Source organism: Pinus tabuliformis, chromosome 5_2, assembly GCF_031772625.1.
Source record: "Pinus tabuliformis cultivar Carrire ecotype Pingquan chromosome 5_2, CPIR1, whole genome shotgun sequence".
Taxonomy (NCBI): Eukaryota; Viridiplantae; Streptophyta; class Pinopsida; order Pinales; family Pinaceae; genus Pinus; species Pinus tabuliformis.
In genome coordinates, this window is record NC_142306.1 from 1,062,102,857 (window position 1) to 1,062,123,385 (window position 20,529).

General features: G+C 37.1%; 1 protein-coding gene across 1 annotated transcript in view; it reads left to right on the forward strand.

Moving 5' to 3' along the window:
- Positions 1-7,814, forward strand: part of LOC149162904 (uncharacterized) — a 28,698-nt gene extending 20,884 nt beyond the window's left edge. The window contains exons 2-3 of the mRNA XM_089437442.1: positions 6,345-6,407; positions 6,694-7,814. Of these exons, the coding sequence (XP_089293568.1) occupies positions 6,375-6,407; positions 6,694-7,584 (924 nt within the window). The 5' untranslated portion in view covers positions 6,345-6,374 and the 3' untranslated portion in view covers positions 7,585-7,814. The remainder of the gene's footprint in view (positions 1-6,344; positions 6,408-6,693) is intronic.
- The last annotated feature ends 12,715 nt before the right edge of the window (positions 7,815-20,529 follow it).

Below are 20,529 nucleotides of genomic sequence, written 5' to 3' on the forward strand. Positions count from 1 at the left end.
TTGAAAATCTTGTATGGAGATGAGACTGATGCATGGTTAGGTTATTTTCCTTCTCATCTCTGTATGTGGAATTGGGTTTTCTAGCTTTGAATAATGAGGCAAGGGAAGTTTTCATGAATTGTAGATTGTAGGTTATTTTAGGAATAAAGACATTGCCGATTGAGAAATGACTGCCTCAATTACGTGGACACATTTGGCCCGGATGAAACCTATTTGAGAAAGAAAGTTGAAGGGACCTTTTTTTCAAAGTACTTGATGTATATATTAGTGGACACTGATGACAATGGTGATCCCATCGCTATTTCTTCATTTTGTTCATATCCAATTCCTTCAAAGTTGAAGTATGTGGATTTGAAATATCCCCTATACAGGCTGATGTTATGAATGCATTGTCAAAGAAAACCAATGATAACGTTGGACAGGAAGATTTAGAAAATGCATAGCGTGCAGCTGAGGCAGACAATCTTGCTGATTCGGAAGCCTAATCGGTCAATAGAATAGGAATTATCAAATAGAAGTTGTAGGATTGATCCTAAGACAATAGACAATGCCTCCAGCTTTGCAGCTGCTGGTACAGAGCTTTCTTTGTCATTGGCTTCAGCTGGAGATGTTGGTGTAGAATTTTTTAATGATTCCACAAGTGTTGCTAATTCTAATTATGATATTGTTTCATTAGATCATAGTTTTGGAGGAAATGGCTCCCAGGATAGAAAGGATGAGATGCTTGTGAAAATGTATACACTGGTAAGGCATGAGATGAAGGCTGCAAAACTAAGTGCTTTAGAATCTACAACAGCTTGTCAAGAAGCTCTTGATAGAGAGAAGGGAATGCAAAAGAAGTTTGAGGCCTAGGTAAGACATAAATCTATATTGCAAGAAGAACTTGTGAGTGAGAAGCGTAAGCTTGTGCATTTGCAGCAGCTGCTAGTAAAAGCTAAAGAACGGAGACTATAAACTGAGGTCAGAAACTTGAATGGTTTCATCTTGATATCCTTGTTATTGGTCTGTTGATGTTGTAGTTGTAGTTTAGGCTGTAAAATGGGTCCTCACATAAGCCTTCTCCAACATCTGGTTTTTTATACTACCCGTCCATAATCAGCAGTGAAGTCATGACACCAAATCAAGAGGTGAATTTAGACATTGTACTTCTAGTCTTCTACTTCCTTGAAAAGCTTGTATGGAGGTGAGACTGATGTATGATTAGGTTATTTACCTTCTCAGCTCTGTATGTGGAATTGGGTTTTCTAGCTTTGATTAATGAGGCAAGGGAAGTTTTTATGTATTGTAGATCGTAGGTTATTTTAGGAATAAAGACATTGCTGATTGAGAAATGAATGCATTATGTTTGATTGAATTACACATCATTGAGACTTTACTAAAACATCCCATAATTTTAACATTTATTAGAATTCTGATTATTTGCCTTATTTTGGAGTGACTCCAAAATGCTACACCTGATCATGGTTCAAAGTGTATTGGACCATAGTATTTGATAAGCTTGCTTTACAACTCATGCAGCTGCTACTGCCTCTTTAATGTCTTGCATTTTGAAATTGCACAATATAAGCTCAGCCATATTCTGGTGATGGAATATATAAATTTTACTGTACAATCCTCCCTGCTACCATCTTTGAACTCTTAAATTTCCTAAATAATAATTGCAGATAGCATGTCTTATCATTTTATAAATTTTTCTTGATAAAGAAGAGCTCATGAGCCTCCAACCTCTCTTCACTTCTCCCCCGCCACCCAACAAAAATCTAATGGACGTAGGCAGTCTTTTACAGGCACTGAACCCCCTGAAATTCATTAAATATAGTTGGCCATATCGATTGGGTCCATATCACCACCAATCACTAGGTTCCATATGTAAGCTAACCAACAGCCTCATGGATTTATCACAAAGTCACCTTGTTGGGATTTGCTAAGATATAGATGAACTTAATCAGAGGTACTGGTCATGAGGTTCATGAAAACACAAGGAAAGATATCAATCTAAACTGAGACATTAGCTCAAATCCTTCTCTTATGTATAATGCCTTCCAGAACTAAAAAAAGGATGAAAAATATATTTTCAACTTCTTTTTGGATGCTTTGTTCAAAGTGACACCATCTCAATTCCTTATGAAATTAAGGAAATCTGTTCTAGACCTTCAAAGATCATTGTAGTATATAGATTTTATTGTGGAATGTTTTAAAACCATAAAGACAATCATAAGTTTGTGCACAAGGTAAGTTCCATTGTTACTTTCTTCTCGCAAAAGGGGTATATATCAAAATATAAGCTTGCTTTTGTATTGACTATGATTCTCTAAGGTAATATTAGAAGTCCTTCGACCTTCTATTGTTAGACCTGAGGCATTTCTGCCTTATGCAATTATGTTGAGGTACCATTTTCGACCTTCCTTTAATAATACTGAGGCATAAGATGTTGGACTCTTTTAAGTCATTACTAAAGGAAGTTTTTTAGTATATATATATATGTGCTAATTCCAAATGGTGAGGCCCAAAAGCAGAAAAGTGGCAGGGCATCATTGACCTCCAACATAGGCATATTGTAAAGACGAGTGTCATTTCTATATAGAACAGGGGAATTCTTAGTATCTCTAACATGCGTTAGGATAACTATGATACATGAGATTATGAATGCCATGTCTAATTCATACCTGTTTAGAGCTCGGATTTCATCTAGTACAATATATCTCAACACAAATCATGAGTATGGCCCAGCCTTTTCCGCAAGACAAAAATGTCATAAATGGAGCAACTCAAACAGGAGATCATATGAAGAGCAACCTAACTAATGTAAAAAGAGATTCAGGAACTTTGTTTTCACCAACTGCGCGGACAAATAAACTAGACCGAACAGAACATAGTGAAGCCTGTTTATTAAAAATGTCTCCTATTGAAAAGGGGCTGCTTTTATTAGGCATTGAAAACTCAAATATGAGATGTAGGACCAAAGCAGGTTCATGCATTAGATGCTCTGCTGGCACTGAAGTTCAGCAGAATTCTATAGATATATCAGATTCAATGCAGACAAGCTTGCTGATTGGGAAGCCTAATCAGTGAGTAGAATAGGAATTCCCAATGAGAAGTTGTAGGATTGATCCTGAGACAGTGGACGATGCCTCCAGCTTTGCAGCTGTTGGTACCGAGATTTCTTTTTCATTGCCTTCATCTGGAGATGTTGGTGTAAAAGTTGTTAATGATTCTACAAGTGTTGTTGAAGATGCAACTAATTCTAATTATGATATTGTTTCATTGGATCATATTTTTGGAGGAAATGGCTCCCAGGTTAGAAAGGATGAGATCCTTGTGAAAATGTTCCATCGTGTTAGATAACTGGAAACACTGCTACAAGAATGAACTGAATGGGCCCAGCAAAAGGTAATGCAGGCAGCTCGCAGACTGAGTAAAGACAAAGCTGAATTAAAGGCCCTCAAGCAAGAGAAGGAAGAAGTTGTCTGCCTTAAAAAGGAAAATTTTTCTCTTGAGGAAAGTACCATGAAGAAACTTTCTGAAATGAAGAATGCATTACGTAAAGCCAGTGGGCAGGTAGAACTTGCCAATGCTGCAGTCCGCAAGCTGGAAGAAGAAAATACACTGGTAAGGCATGAGATGGAAGCTGCAAAACTAAGTTCTTTAGAATCTGTAGTAGCTTGTCAAGAAGCTCTTAATAGAGAGAAGGGAATGAAAAAGAAGTTTGAGTCCTAGGTAAGACATAAATCTATATTGCAAGAACTTCTCAGTGAGAAGCGTAAGCTTGTACATTTGCAGCAGCTTCTAGTAAAAGCTAAAGAATGGAAACTACAAACTGAGGTCAGAAACTTGAATGGGTTCATCTTGATATCCTTGTCACCGGTCTGTTGATGTTGTAGTTGTAGTTTAGGCTGTAAAATGGGTCCTCACATAAGCCTTCTCCAACATCTGGTTTTTTATGCTACGCGTCAATAATTATCCTTAAATGATTTTTTAAGGATCTCTTTATAATTGCATACGATTTGTAAGTAAATGTTTCCAGAACATTGACACGAACCTCTAATGTATTTCATTCTTCGAGAAATGCTACACATCAACAACTCCAAAGAGATTTATGATACAAGTCTTTGACACAGGATTTTTCAATCAAACCTTTACTTGGTCTTTACTGACAGAGTTCCTTTAAAATGACGAGATTATTCAGATCCAGGAATACTTCAAAAATCATTGTAGGTGATGACACATAACTATTAAGTATTAAATTCACTAATCTTCATGCAGGTCTGTGATCTTCAACACTTTAATTGTAGCATCAATTCTTCCTTTTAGACAAGGTTAGTTCCAAGAGCCATAACAAGTCCTCAAGAGGTACTGGTCATGAGGTTCGTGAAAACACTTCAAGCTAAGATATCAATCTAAATTGAGACATTAGCTCAAATCCTTCTCTTATGTATAATGCCTTCCAGAACTCAAAAAAGATGAAAAATATATTTTCAACTTCTTTTTGGATGCTTTGTTCAAAGTGACACCATCATGTATATTTATTTACTTCACTGTATTATTTTTGTTGTATGCAATTTACACAAGTTTCAAACACTTGATTAGCAGGTTACACTTCTCAACACATCTAGAATTTCTGGCTTGTACATTGAACAACATAGTTAACCTTGTTAAAGCTATCCCTAAAAGATCAGGGATTGAATTTTAATGTAAAGCTTGCTGAACCTTTAACTAGTCATTTTTTAATTTATTTACGCATAGAAAGTTTTAGGTAGAAGATTTGTCCCGTGTACAAACCTGAAATACTTTTTCATCATTTACACTAGGAAAAATTTGCAATGCCTTGTATTGTCCATTATTGAAATTAACACAAGATCCATCTTAACTCAAGATTTGAGATGAGTCCTACTGAGCTTGCAAGCTAGAAGGATTGGTCTAGAAAGGTCTTAACTAAGCTAGCTATACAGTCTCTTGCAAAATCTTATCTCAGCTTAGTTAAAATGCTTTTCATGAGCTCAAGCTCAACTTAAAAAGGTATGGTCTTGATTACTTGGTTATGCTTGAGCCTAGGAAAGGTCCTATTAAGGTTTTAGTATCAAATTCCTCTTTGGATGAGTGAAAAAGTGTTCAGATTGACAGTTTAAAAAATTTAAATATGGTTTTGTGCATTTTTGTATTCTTTTGCATGGTACATGTTAGATTTGCCCATTCCCATGTAATGATTGTTTCTCAATTTATGCCTTACGGCGTTCCCTTTGCAACATTTGGTGCAAATGCTAGTTATAACATTATAAGGCATACATGTTAGATGGAAAGGTGCTAATAAGGCTAAAAATATCACCTTCCGGTTCATTCTAATGATTCTGGTGGTGAATCAGCCAATTCTAACAGTAGATCGGACAGCGACTACCTCTCCTGACGACTAGGAACAAAAAATTCATTCGTGGAGTTGGATACAATATCTCTATCAAATACAATTTTGAAGGGATCTATCCCAAAAACTGGCTGGCGGGAGAGCGCCCAAAAGGTCATCTATTCCCCATCCGTCCACCCCATAAATTAGCGACCTTATAAAATGCGTAGTGAGCAAGGTTCACATGTTTCCAGATTTATACGTTCATACTAATATTCAAATAATATGTGCAACACAATTTGAGAAAAAGATAGGATTGTAATTAGCTTTCGCAGAAAACTATGGTGCAGCGTACAAAAATAAAACCTATAAAGAGTGACCTCCCTAAACATTTGAACTGAACTTTCAAAGCATTAGAGCATCTCAGAGAATCTGTTTCTGAGCATAAATGGATGTACTTTATTGAAAATATGATTGATTATCCCTGGGTCAATTGGCAATGGATGTGCTTCATTGAAAATGTTGTGATGGATACTGTGGCTTTTCGCTCTATATATTTATATTGAAAACTGCTATAACGATGCGCCTGTATTTCCTCATTTAAATACTATACAGAAATAAAATAAAAAACTGAAAACTCATTGTGAATGCTTTTGTTATTAATTTCAATCCATTATGTAAAAACCATACAACACATTTTTTTCCTTTTTATTGCGGCAATGATTTGGTTCTTTTTAGTCACTTTTTTTTCCTTTTTATTGCGGCAATGATTTGGTTCTTTTTAGTCACTTGTAGGTGTTAATCTGATTCTTGCTATTTATAAAAAAAATTCCCGGCACTTAGGTTTACTATCAATAACTGAGAAATTGAGGCGATGGTAGTCCTGATGGTTGATTGAAAGACTTTTCATTTTACTTGCTAACATTTGTTGTGTGCCATTTTTTTTCCTTCCTTCACATACATTTGTTCGAAAGATTTAAACTACATAACTTTATGATTTCAATTTCAGAGGCATAATGCAATTGAGCATGCTGGAAATATGTCCCGGTCTCAACGGAATGCTGCACTGCAAGTATGTACTATTTCAATTTGTTTACCCACCCATATCTTCAATAGGCAAAATTTACCTGTTGAGATTGGGGTAATACATGGCATAGCTACAATTAAAGAGCCTAGGATTTCCATGACAGATTTCAGTGTTGGTTCCAATGCTTTCAGTATCTTGGTATCTGGGGAATGAATGCTTTGCATTTCAATAATATTATATTTGTTCTGTTGAATGGTTTTGCTCAACTGGTAGTGTTTTTTTGATTCTATGGATCATATTTGCTAAATATTGTGATTCAAATGCCATGCAGATTCCTGTTAGTTTTCAATATAGGCGTCCAGGGAGTGAGCGTGAGTCTCAACGAGTTGCCAGAGCAAGTTCTTCCACAAGTACTGTATCAACTGATCCTCCCAGGTATCTCACTGCAGTGAGTAGGAGAGCACTTAACGCCCCTCTTGAAGATTCTGCCTTTCCTCCCCTTCCCGGGGCATCAGAAACTGATCCTCCCAGGTATCCCACTGCAGTGAGTAGGAGAGCACTTAACTCCCCTCTTGAAGAATCTGCCTTTCCTCCCTTGCTTTCCTCTGACATGGTAGCAAGTTCTTCCCCAAGTACTGTATCAACTGATCCTCCCAGGTATCTCACTGCAGTGAGTAGGAGAGCACTTAACTCCCCTCTTGAAGAATCTGCCTTTCCTCCCCTTCCCGGGGCATCAGAAACTGATACTCCCAGGTATCCCACTGCAGTGAGTAGAAGAGCACTTAACTCCCCTCTTGAAGAATCTGCCTTTCCTCCCCTTCCTGTGGCATCAGGAAATGCTTCACATAAATCTATGAACAAAGGAAAGAGATCAGTTAAGTCTATGGCTGCACTTGTACGTAGTCAAAATCTTGGCCCAGGCCAGACAAGCAATGCACCTTTGCTTAGTATTGAGGAAGTGCGTGCTGCAAACAAGGAATTAATTGAAAGCATTCAATCAGGTTTGGGAGGCAATGAGCAACAATTCGCTGCATTTAAAGATGTCTCTGCTCGGTTTCGAAATGGGGATATTGGTGCTCGAAAATATTATTCACATATATCAAAGCTGGGTTTGTCACATCTTGTACCTCGGCTTGCAAGGTTATGTCCTGACCAAGACAAGGGAAGAAAACTGCTAGAGGCTCATGAAGCTATGGGAAAACCATCGGAGATGAAATTCTAGTTTGGCTTCTTTAAGCTATTTAAATCATATACTAATTATGACCAACACAAACTCAAAATCATCCTAGAGTTGATGTGGTCATTTATATGTGCATATATGTGTGACACAACTACTACAACATTGTAGCTACTCACTTGTGCGTTTGATCATATGGTAATAATGGATTTTGAACATATATCTTTGGTAATTGTTACATATATTTAATTTGAGATTTATTGTAATGGTCTAACTTTGTGTTTATAAGTTCCTCTAAAACAATAACATAGACATTAAAACAAATCTATATTTTTAAAATTTGAAAGTAGAAATATTACAATTTATGCATCTTATTTGAAACTATTTTTATTAACTATTTTATTTTAATATATGTTATAATTAATTACATTAAAAAGATTGAGATATCTAGAGACACATTCACGCGGGGGTCCCACTCCTCAAGAACATCTACTCTTTTAGCTTTATAACAATTGGCCAAATGTCTCATCAAGGATTTGAACACGGTTGGGGAGAGTGCAAGACCCGCCTCCAAACCATTTTAGATATTGATGCTCAATTTTGTGACCTGTTACTAGTAATGTACGTTACAAACATAGACACATATGTAGCCTTGAAGATCTAAGGTTATACTAATTTAATCGAATTAAAGTCTATCCAAATCGACCATCATCCTAATGTTCACGTGATCATTAATATATGCATGAATGTATGACACAACTACAATAACATTGTAGCCGCTCACATGTGCATTTAATCACATAATAATAATGGATTTTGAACATATATCTTTGGTACTTGTTATGAATATTTAATTTGAGTTTAATTTATAATCGTTTAACTTTGTGTTTATAATTTCCTCTAAAAATAATAACATAGAAGCTAAACAAATCTTATTTAAAAAAAATGATAATAAAAATATTAGAATTTATGCAGCTTATTTGAAACTATTTTTGTTAGCTATTATATTTTAATATATTTTATAATTAACTACACTAAAATTTTAATAATGTTTTGGTTGGTCTTAATTTTTTTTGTTCAAAGCACATCAAAATTTAGAGTGCAAGGCTTACCAATCATTGTGCACTTAACTAATACATCCAAATTCATAAACTTTAATACTAATAGAAAAATTTAAGGAGATTCTAAAACTCATTGTTACACTAACACGACAAAGTGCATTAACTTTAAAAAAAATGCTAATAAAACCCTTTTTAAAGTCATTAACCTCCCATTTTGTCTTCACACCCTCTTCAAATTGGGTTAGCGTGTTAATATTGTGCGTGTGAATCTCTTTCAAGTTGTCTAACTCAAAGGATGCACATAGTTATTTGATTCCACAAGGACTCGTGCTTGTAGTTATTATGTAATAGGGGCCTCCATCATGTAGTTCATGATCTATTTATGATCAACCAACCTATTGCGACGTTTTGGCGAGATATATTTAGATTTCTTCTTGATGGTCTACCAAAATTATTTAGGGTGTAGATGACCTATTATTAGTATGCTTTAACTGAAAGGAAGGTCTTTGTCAAGTTGTAACATATTGTCACAATATATACCATGATTTCAAGTACAATGAACAAAGATGGCTAGATATGGCTACTACACCTCTCCTATCCAACTCTAGCTTGAGAACTTATAGAACTAGGATGCTTCATAGCTTTACCAACCAACAACACTTCATCCCAAATCATTTGAGTATGGTCATGGGTGGTAACTATAATAGGTCACTAGAAAACTCTTTAGATGGGTACTTGGTGAGATGGGGTACTGAGTAAGGGAGGGGTGAGTCACCTCTTTAATTCTTTTAATATGAGCATACACTGGACATTGGGAATTGAAGGCTTGTAGGAGCATAATATACATACAATGCCCTAGAAATGTTCACATTGCACTTGCAAACTTAATGTAATTGGTTTAAATCCCAATAAATAATTTTTAATATATTCATATCACTTATGAAAGAAAAACAATAAAAATAGCTATACAAGCTTATATTTAGAAAATTGAACTTTTTAAACATTTCCCATGTAGAAAGGGTAACTTTGTTGTTCATTACAATTAGTAAATTTCATGCATTTTTTCAAAATAGCCTTCCTTTATGTGATCAGTGCCCTCCCTCAATGTTTCAGATTTCAAATAGATTTATCTTGTTTCTCATGGTTTTCGTTATTTGATGCATTTCCTAACATGTTTCAGGTTTTTCTGGTTCAACCACTCTTGATGTATCACCTCATTCCTTATAACAAGTTTAAACTTGACCTTGCCCAATTTTTCTTGTATAGGTTGTAAGTCAAGATTATTAGAGTAGTAATAGTATTAGGACAAATAATGATATGAAAGATGATTGCGCGTTCCCATTCTAGATTTAAAATCAACTATTTATAGATAAAGAGGAAAAAGTTCCTTTTCCCCAACTAGTGAAAATTGAAGTAAATATGTTCCATCTGACCCACACATATTTCTTATACATTTAGTTTGTATGGATGCAGACTAGGAAGTTGTTGTAGCAGCTACAAACACCCTCCAAATTTTTTCCTTAGCTTCATTTTGGAGCCTCCCTACCAACCATCCTCAACAGGATGTCTTGCACCGTCAAGCATATAGGCTTCAGCTGTTTCTCAGTGTCTTGTCAGCCTATGCATGTTAGTTTGCTTCACTCCCCTCATAGGATATATTTATGGACTTAGACCATGTGATGGCCAAACAACTCCCCTAGAAAATTGTGCAACTCTAGAGCGGAACCAACCTTCCCTCCATAAATTGCGCAATCAGCTGGCCAACCTGCTGAGCTCAAGAATTGCGCAAATTAGTCTGTTAGGCTTCCCTAAAAAAATTGCGCAATTCTGGAGCGGAACCAACCTTTCCTCTAGAAATTGCGCAAATCATCCTGACAACCTGCTGGGTTCCAAAATTGCGCAGAGCAGTCAGGAAGTCTTCCTCAAGAAAACTACGCAATCTAACCCAACCCTACTGCTCAGCTCAGAAATTATGCAATTCTAGGAGGCAGTCACCTGCTGACCCCAGAAATTGCGCAATCCCTCTGGGACAACTAGCCCATCTTAGCCAGGAACTGCACAAATTTTCATCCTAGGCTTGCAGACCGATGCATGTGCCTTCTTATTGACCGGTCCCTCCAGGACCAAGCAAAACGAATTTGCATGCATGGACTGCTTTTCCCAAGGCAACATGCAAAGGCATCCCTAGATTTAGGGATCTATTTTTTGCAGCTGGAGGTTACATGCAAGGCTCACTTTAGAAACCTCTCGCCAAGTGTCGCTTTTCCTAGATTTGTGGCATGCGCGTCATAACATCAATTTTATTAAAACTTATGAACCGGACGCTGCATAGCTCATTCCTCACATCGATTTTGCAGCTCTGACATTCCACATCGCATCTAGGATTCGTCAATACATTCAACTCAACTGTTTTGGGGTAAGCCCGCTTTGCATGTCTTGCGCTGCGTTTCTTTCGCTTTTTGTGTTTTGGCTTGTGTAAGTGTTGTCTGTTTGATTTCAATGAGTGCCCACTGTTGTTTGCATGTATGTTAGCTTGTATAAGCACCACTTCAGTTTTCTCTCGCATCTCACTACTATCGCATGCATGACACTGTTTTTACACTAACGGTCGCCATCGCGGCGACCCGCTTCACACACATGCATGCATACCATTTTCCGAATCCTGTACTTACTATTTGCATGCGTAATCATTCACTCTTGTTTGCACTCATCTCATCATGCATTCAAACTTCTCATGTTTTCAGTCACCTGTCGGCCAGTCGGGCTGCCTGGGCCCAGATCGTGCCTTGCTTGGCTAGCACTGCGCATTTCAAGAAGCGAAGGCTCTGCTTTCCCTCCAGAAATTGTGCAAGTCTGGCACAACACTGACCTCCAGGCTTGCATTGCACAATTCTTAGAGGCAGTGTGCTATTGGTCCCAGAAACTGCGCAATGCAGTTTGCTGGTTGCATGTCACTACTCACTGAAATTGTGCATTGCATAGTTTCAATCCTCAATAGGATAGGATGGACTGTCCATTGTGCAGTTCCAACAATGATTCAACCTCCCAGTAACCCGAATTGTTTCGTCCGCAGTTAGTCCCCAGCCTCGTGCTGAAAATTGTGCAATCTTCAAGGACAGTCACACATGTATGTTGCATGTCAGTCCTCTAGTTTTTTTTTGGTTTTCAACTGATAGATTGCTTGCCATGAGTGTTTCTATGTCTCCAGGTATCATAGGTGTTGTCCGCCTCCCAACAACACAGGTACAATGGCTTATAGGAGAGTAGAGTCAAAGACACAGTTAGGAGCGCAACTGGGGATGCAATCGATCAAGTGTCTATGAACTTGCCTATCCACGAAGACATCAAGTTGTTCATGGACAAGGATATTAAGATGAACGACAAGCCCATCACAACAAGAAGCACCATCAGTAGTAGCAGAAGGCAGCACACCACACCTGCATGCGATGAATGAAAGAGGAAGGTTATTGATAACATAGAGGCGGAGCAAAGCTGCAAGTTTAAAGTAGATCCACTCATGACAGAAGTAGCTTTGGAGATTGAGGCTATGAGGTGATGGCGCGACATGAAGATCGCGTGATGGCAAAGAGAGAAATAGAGAAGGAGTTGCGTGTGCTGAAGTAGAAACTCAAGGAAGAACAGGAGCTTCACAGACGAGAGAACGAGCTACAACAAGAACATGTACAACAGGGGGCGCAACATGCACAGATGGATGAAATTGTGCCCATACAAGTTATAGATCCATCCAAGTAGTTGGCATAGAGCAAAAAAGGTGAGAAGTGTTGTTGATCGCATGCAAGGGAATTCAACAGCATGCATGTCATTGTGCGCATGCATGTGATCCCACCTTTTTGGCACACTCACAGAGGCAAAGACAAGAAGCAAGTCCGACTGGAGCTGAACATGTATTCTGACAAGTTGATGCGCACATCCACCAACACATGCTTGGAGATAAACGCAGACACTATGCATCTGTATGTTTCCGGTCTGGCCGCACCCAAGACGACCATGTGCATGCTACCAAACGAGTTGGACAGAGGAGCTATATCAGTGTACCCAGACGAAATAGAGGCAAGAGTTCGCTTTCAGTAGGATGTCACCATTGAGAACTCAGACACCACCACGGACCACCAAGCTTGGCATGTGTCCGCCATGGTCGACCACCATGAACATGTCGAAGAGTTGGTCATCCCACATATGTCCGAGTCTTAGTGATGTCTTGCATGGCTTGCTCAAGCCTATGCCGTCCCACGTGGGTACATGTGCATTGTAATGTAACGTCATGTATAGTGAAAGTCCAAGTGTCGATAGTTGGACGTAACAATCATGTAGTAGGTGAGGAGTCATGAGGGTAGATGAAGAGTCATAAAGGGGAATGTCAAGGGTCACCCCACCCTTTGTTATATATAGAATCTCATAACTCATTGCAAGGGCTTTTGGTTAGCCAAGCTTCCGATAGGAGTATCTTAGAGAAATATTGGTGAGTATTGTAGCGAGCCTTGGCTTCTCCACAGTGAAGAGCTAGTATATCTCTTTGGAGGAGCAGGCGGCAGTGACTGTAACGTTCCGCTGTCAGAACTAGTGGTTGGTCATGGTTGTATTGTATGATTGGAACTTTCACTTCTTAATATAACAAAGCCAACACGTTTCATGCATATGTTTTTATTATATTTCGGTTAACTTGTTTACTCTAATGATATATGTATATGTTTTCTTACGCATGCATGTATGGACTTTTCTGTATAAGTATGTATGAATCTTACCGAAATGTGTTATTGGTTCAACCATCACTTTGGATTGCTAGCTTACTTTCATTCCAGTTTGTGATGCATCTTTGCTCATGTGTTCCCTTCTTAACTCCGTGCTTTCACATGTTTCTAAGGGGCACACTCACCTCACCCTCCATGTGTTAGAACCGTTCATGCACCTTCCTTAACTTGCTACATATGTCACACCCTTGCTACCAACAAGGACATCTTACTTTCTTGTGTGCACAACCGCAGTCAAGGCGATACCGTATGACCCACTGCTGGGACTCCTACACCAAACGGTCTGAGGTCTAGTTGGGACTGCTTACTGGGGAGATCCCCTAACATATTGGCAGGTCCAGCACTGTCAACAAAAGTGACATGGACTTCACATTGTAGAACCATACAAAAATAATATAGACATCACATACTTGGTAAAAACAAGTATTCATTGATGTTCTTAACAAAGTATCGCCAATTCTTCTTTATTCTTAATCCAAAATACATTGCTACATCTCTTAAAACTATAAGAATGAAGACAAAATAGATGGAAACTTGGTGAAGGCTACTTTTTTTTTTTTTTATAATGGAAATTCATCATATATCAATGATTTCATATAATCAAATGGAGGTCAAGGCATCATTATTCTCTTGTAAAAGTTCTTTTTACAAAATTAACAACACATGTAATCTCTTTTATGGTTATGTACACTTGAAAAATCCACACCAAATTCTTAGCGATATTTTCAAATAAGAACAACTACCACATGGCTATTGTTTATGTTTAAATTTTAATTGATATTAATTGGAAATGTGGGTAAATTTTAAAGCCCCAGATGACTGCTGTCCTACAATTTTCTTAATTAAATAAATCGAATATGAACTTATTTAATCACAAAATAAGTATTTACCATAATGCAACAATCACAATAATAACAAAAAATGAATAGTGAAATCATAAATATAATACACCAAAAATTACACCCTTAAATCACTAGAATTTAAATATTCCAAGCTTATGGGCCATAAACCTCCACAATTTGTAAAACTACCAACGGTATGGTATACACAAAAATAAGATCTGCACTTATAGATATAGAATCTGCCTACTGGACAACTGAGAATTTGCCTTCATTTGCCTATTTCTCCACCTCAACTCCTCTCTTGTGCTCTGAATCTACTCAACTGATCCCTCTTGAAAATTCGAGTCTTCTTGGTGTACTCTATTTATCAACTTCTCTCATCTTGTCATATTTTTGCTTTGCGAGATCTAATTAATATCCTCAATCCTAGCAACTAATATTTCAAATCTTAGCAACCAATATCCCAAATCTTAGGAACTAATATTCTTAATCCAATCAACCACCTTATCTCTATAATGAGGTACATGACTAAGATTTTGAGCAAATCTAACTCACTAATATTCTAGAATCTAAGGAATATTTCATTTAGATTTATAAGATTAAGAGAGTATAGGAAATTTGTTTCACTTGTATTTATTTAAGGAAAATTACAAAATGGTATTATTTCTCACTTTTACTAAGTGGTTACATAAAGTTTTCTTGAACTACTTCTCACACGTTCACACGTAACCTATGCAAGAATGAGGTATATTTATCAAAAATGAGAACATGGTTTCACTTAGATTTTTTTTGTTTTTTTTCCTATATACATTCAATGATGGCAACACTTAACCACATGAAAGAGAATTTTAATACATTATTCATGGAAACTATTAAATATATTCTTTATTAGTTGTCAATGAACCATCCAACACATGTCTCTTATCTTCAAACATATTAATTTACTTCATTGTTTCCTTTTGTTGAAAATGCAACAAGAAAGTCTCAATTTTTATTTTGCCTTAATCAAATTGAGGAAATTCGAAATTCCAGATCAACACAAAACTTGGAAGAGTTAACTAAGTTGTCGTGGCTCTTGTCACTCAGTTAAGAGCACTCAATTCGAGTTAATGAGTTGAACTTCAGTTTTATTGTGTTGATTCCTAAACAATAGGAGTCTAGCTTAGTTAATTCAAATTAAGGGCATGAAGTTTAGTCGTATGTAGTGATTCCTAAATTTTAGGAGCTTAGATTGAGCTAATTTTAGTTGTAATAAGTTAAACTAGTTCTAACTGCTAATAGAATTAGTTGGTGGTTAGTTAAGTAGTGGGACATCAGGCTAACTCAGAGACCATCCAGTTAACTGATGCATGCAACTAAATTATCCCATGCACATAGAGAATTCGAGTTCCCTAGTTGAGGTGGATATTCCAAGGAAATGTACAATTAATTATATACTATATTGAGTGTATAGTTCATTGTATTGGTTAGGGGATCAACCCTGAGGAATTGCGCAAGCATTTTGGAGGAAATTCCTAAATAATAGGGGCCTATTTCGTCAGGAATTGCGCAAGCAAATAGGGTCTCAAGCAGAAGCATAAATTTACTAAGTTTGGGTCAGAGCTTTTTAGTGAGTAGAGAGATAGGTTATTCACTTGCAATTTGTGCTTAGTTGAGAAAAGAAATTGTAAGACATCTCTATTCATCAGATTAATGCAAGCATCCAAAGGGGTTTTTTAGCAGATTTCTTTCCCCTAGAAAAATACTATTTGCATGTGTGTGATTTCTTATTGCATGTTTGAGATTTTTGTTTTAAATTGTGAATTAACTTCCATAGAGAAGTAGAGTAGGTTTGTGTCTTGTGATTTTGATTAAAACTTCATGAGAAATTGAAAATATACAACCTAATTTCTACATGGTATCAGAGCAATATTCACATCAAAGGTTCGAATTTCAAGATTAGTGTAGCAAGATTTCTTTAGAGATGAGAAGATGGCCTTTAATGGAATAAGGCTAGAGTATGCCTTGGAAGGCACCTCAAATTTTGTTGCATGGAAGGACCACATGGAAGTAGTATTAGATGACAATGGATTGCTTGAATACGTCAAGACAAATATTCCAGGACCACCAAAAACTGATTTCTAGGACCTTGCACAGTGGAGGAAATAAGTAGCTAATGCGAGGAGAATAATCTTGGAGGGAGTATGAGATCATATTGTCTCGAATCTCCATGGAAAATAAACTATGTTCATGATGTGGAAAGTACTAACAAAATTGTACGAGAATAGTAGTGACCATAGGAAGCTGGCGCTCAAGGGTAAACTTAGAAGTAGCAAGATGCAAAAGAATGTCACTATATCATAGTATCTGAGCAGGTTAACACAATCTCATGATGAACTAGGTGGGGTTGGTGTTACTGTCCCTGAAGATGACTTGGAAATCCTATCCCTTCTGGGCCTTCCCAAGAGATGGCATAGCTATCAAGATTCGATGAACGAGATGGAGAAACTACCGAATTGGGAGCGCTTATGGTCCGATTCGATATAGGAGGAAATAAGGAAGAATACCAAAGATATGACTTGTTCCAAATAAGAGGAAGAGGACTTTGCTGTATTCATCAAAGGAATGAAGGCCAAGGGAAAGAAGTCCCAAGGTGACGTTGAATCCAACCAAGAGGGAAAGAAGAAATATTTGACAAAAATTAAATGCTTTAATTGTCATGAATTCATGCACTATGCTACTAAGTGTCCACACAAAATGTCTAGCAAGAAGGAATCTACAATAGAAGCAGTAGGTGAAGCTTTGGCTTCACAATTTGAGCTAGATTTCACCCTTATCGCATGCCTGACCAACACTGTGATGGGAAGTGTGTGGTACTTGGATTCAGGTGCCCCATTCCACATGATTAGGTGTAGATATTTTTTTCAGTAACCTGGAGGAGAAATATCTCCAGATGAATATTGAGTTTGAATACAATGGAAGGTACAACACGACACAAATTGGTACAGTCACCTTTTAGAGGGAGTCAGGATACCCTATCATACTCAAGGATGTCATGTTCGTTCCAGGCCTAATGAAAAATATCATCTCTGTTACAATTTTGGAAGACTGTGGTTATGATGTGATCTTCAAGAAAAGAAAGGAATTCTTGAGACATAGCCATAGGATAGGTGAAGCAGATTTGAGTTCGAGTTAAGAACCGATATGCACTTGATGTAGAAGATGCATGCACAACCTTGAGGAGAAAGGCATAAACTAGAGATATGGTGGTTGAGAGGGAGCATGTTAGACCTCTCAACATGCAGCCTCAGAAGGAGCCTCAAGAAGTTGTGGAGCAACCACAAATGGAGATATAGAGAGGAGGAAGTGTGGAGACATACACCAAATAAAAGACCTCCAGTAAGGGTATAGTTCAAGCCAAGTAGGCAGAGGGAGCACATGCAACTATACCTCTAGGTGTGAGGTGGAGCGATGTAGATCCTTAGTCCAAGAGTTGCTAAAATTTGGGCAGGGTCCATTGAGGCATTCTCCTCATGCATCATTACCTTGCTACATGGGACCACAATATTTAGTAGTAAGAGGAGTGCAGAGGAGTGTTGACAGTAGAGTAGGAGGCTCAGTAGCAGAGTCAACAACAACACAATTTTCCCAGTAGACAGTTACAAACACAATTGATTCAGTTTGTTTTTTGGATGCTTCTCAGTTGCAAATGTTATAGTAGCAACAACAATAATCAAAGGTGTTGCATGCAGTACATTCCACAGGTGCAGGATAGGGGTGGTTGATAATCCCTTTCTTGCTGAGAGGGAGCATTGAAAATGCAGCAAGAAAGTTTTAATTGTTATTTTTCCTTAATCAAATTGAGAAAATTTGAAATTCCACATCAACAGACAACTTGGAGGAGTTAACCGAGGTGACATGGATCTTCTCACTCAGTTAATAACACTCAGTTCAAGTTAATGGGTTGAATTTCAATTTGCTTGTGTTGATTCCTAAAAAGGTGGAGTCTAGCTTAGTTAATTCGAGTTAAGGGCATGAAGTTCAGTTGTATGTATTGATTCCTAAATTTTAGGAGCCTAGGTTGATTTAATTTCAGTTGTAATCAGTTAAACTAGTTCTAACTATTAATAAAACTAGTTGGTGGTAAATTAAGTAGAGGGACATCGGTATAACTCAGAGATAATCCAATTAACTGATGCAAGCAACTAAATTAGCCCATGCATGCAGATAATTCAAGTTCCCCAGTTGTGGTAGAGATTCCAAGGCAGTGTACAATTAGTTATTTACTAGATTGAGTGTATAGTTTATTGTATTGGTCATGTGATCAACCCTAAGGAATCACACAAGCATTTTGGAGGAAATTCCTAAATAATAGGGTCTATTTCCTCAGGAATTGTGCAAGCAAATAGGGGCTCAAGCAGAGGCAAAAATTGACTAAGTCTAGGTCAAATCTTCTCAGTGAGTAGAGAAATATGTTATTCACTTGTAGGTTGTGCTTAGTTTAGTAAAGCAATTGTAATATATCTCTATTCATCAAATTAATGCAAGCATGCAAAGGGAGTTTTAGAAATTTTCTTTCCCCTAGAAAAATACTATTTTCATGTGTGTGATTTCTTATTGCATGTCTGAGATTTTTGTTCTACATTGTGAATTAACTTCCACAGAGCAGTAGAGTAGGTTTGTGTCTTGTGATTTCGATTAAAAATTCATGAGTAGTTGCAAATCAATAACCTAACTTCTACAACTTTCCCCTAACTTTAGGGGTATGTTAGTTTTATTATTCCATTTGTTGGAAAACTAGAAGATACCTCCAAGCGTGAGATGCATGACACACACTTACCCCCCCAAGTGTTTTATTGCAGTGCATCCTTCTGAATCAAAATCCTAGGCAAGGCATAAGGAACATGGGATCATGCCAACATTCTATGATGCACATGGATGGATTCAAACTCTCAACAGAAGAATCATATAGAGAAGACTAGCATGGTCCCTCCATTGCATTTTGTATTATGGTGCACTTGTTTGTTGGTTCTGTACTTAGCTAATCGCACTACAATTTTGCAGCACATTTGACTTTTTAAGTAGTCCTTTTTGATACATCTATGTGTCATCTTTATATTATTTTATCATTTATGGCATGAGTTGCCTTGCAACTTCAAGTTCTTGTATTGCATTCTTCCGTCACTGTTACCTGATTGTAGCTCTTCGTTTCTGGCATGAATGATCAATATTTATTGATGTTTGTCACATTATTTTTCTCGGCATTTATAAAGCCAATAGTAGAGTGGACTTTAAGAGAACTAAAACTTTAAAGAGTTATTGGGAAAATTTTCATAAATTTTTATGAAAAGTGTGTAGCAAATGAGATGTGCTCGCATATGACCATGCTTCATATTTTTCATTTCCTCTATTAGCTAAGGAATTTCCCTTTTATCTCCATTTAAGAGCATAAGAAAATAGATTGGTTTAGGATGTAAAAATAATGTTAAACCTTTTTCTTTAAACTAAAATTATGAGTTGTATACACTATGTCAAGACATCTTTAAAAATTCTGATTCTTTATATGTGATATTTTTTTTGTTTATAAACAATGAATGAATGTGCCATAATAATTTGTGTAATATATGTACGTATATAATATCCAAATGTGACGTTTTTTTCAATCATAGGAAATCTATAAATCTAGATATACTAATAACTTGTGACTTAGAAAGGGTCGAGATGTCCAAAGACACACCCATTAGGGGCGTCCCACTCCTCAAGAACATCTACCTTTTTAGCTTTATCACAACAGGCCAAACGTCACATCGAGAGTTTAAATCCAATGGGGGAGAGTATTAGACCTACCTCCCAACCATTCTAGCTATTGATGCTTGACTATGTGACATGTTACTACTAATTTGTGTTATAAGAATGGACACATATGTAACCATAAAGAGCTAATATTATACTAATTTAAGAGAATTATGACCAACCCAAACCCAAAATCATCCTAAAGTTGATGTGATCATTTATATGTGCATATATGTGTGACACAACTATAACAATATTGTAGCTACTCACTTGTGCATTTGATCATGTGTAATATATGTACGTATATAATATCCAAATGTGACGTTTTTGTCAATCATAGGAAATCTATAAATCTAGATATACTACTAACTTGTGACTTAGAAAGGGTCAAGATGTCCAGTGACACACCCATTAGGGGCGTCCCACTCCTCAAGAACATCTACCCTTTTAGCTTTATCACAACAGGCCAAACGTTGCATCGAGAGTTTAAATCCAATGGGGGAGAGTGTTAGACCTACCTCCCAACCATTATAGCTATTGATGCTT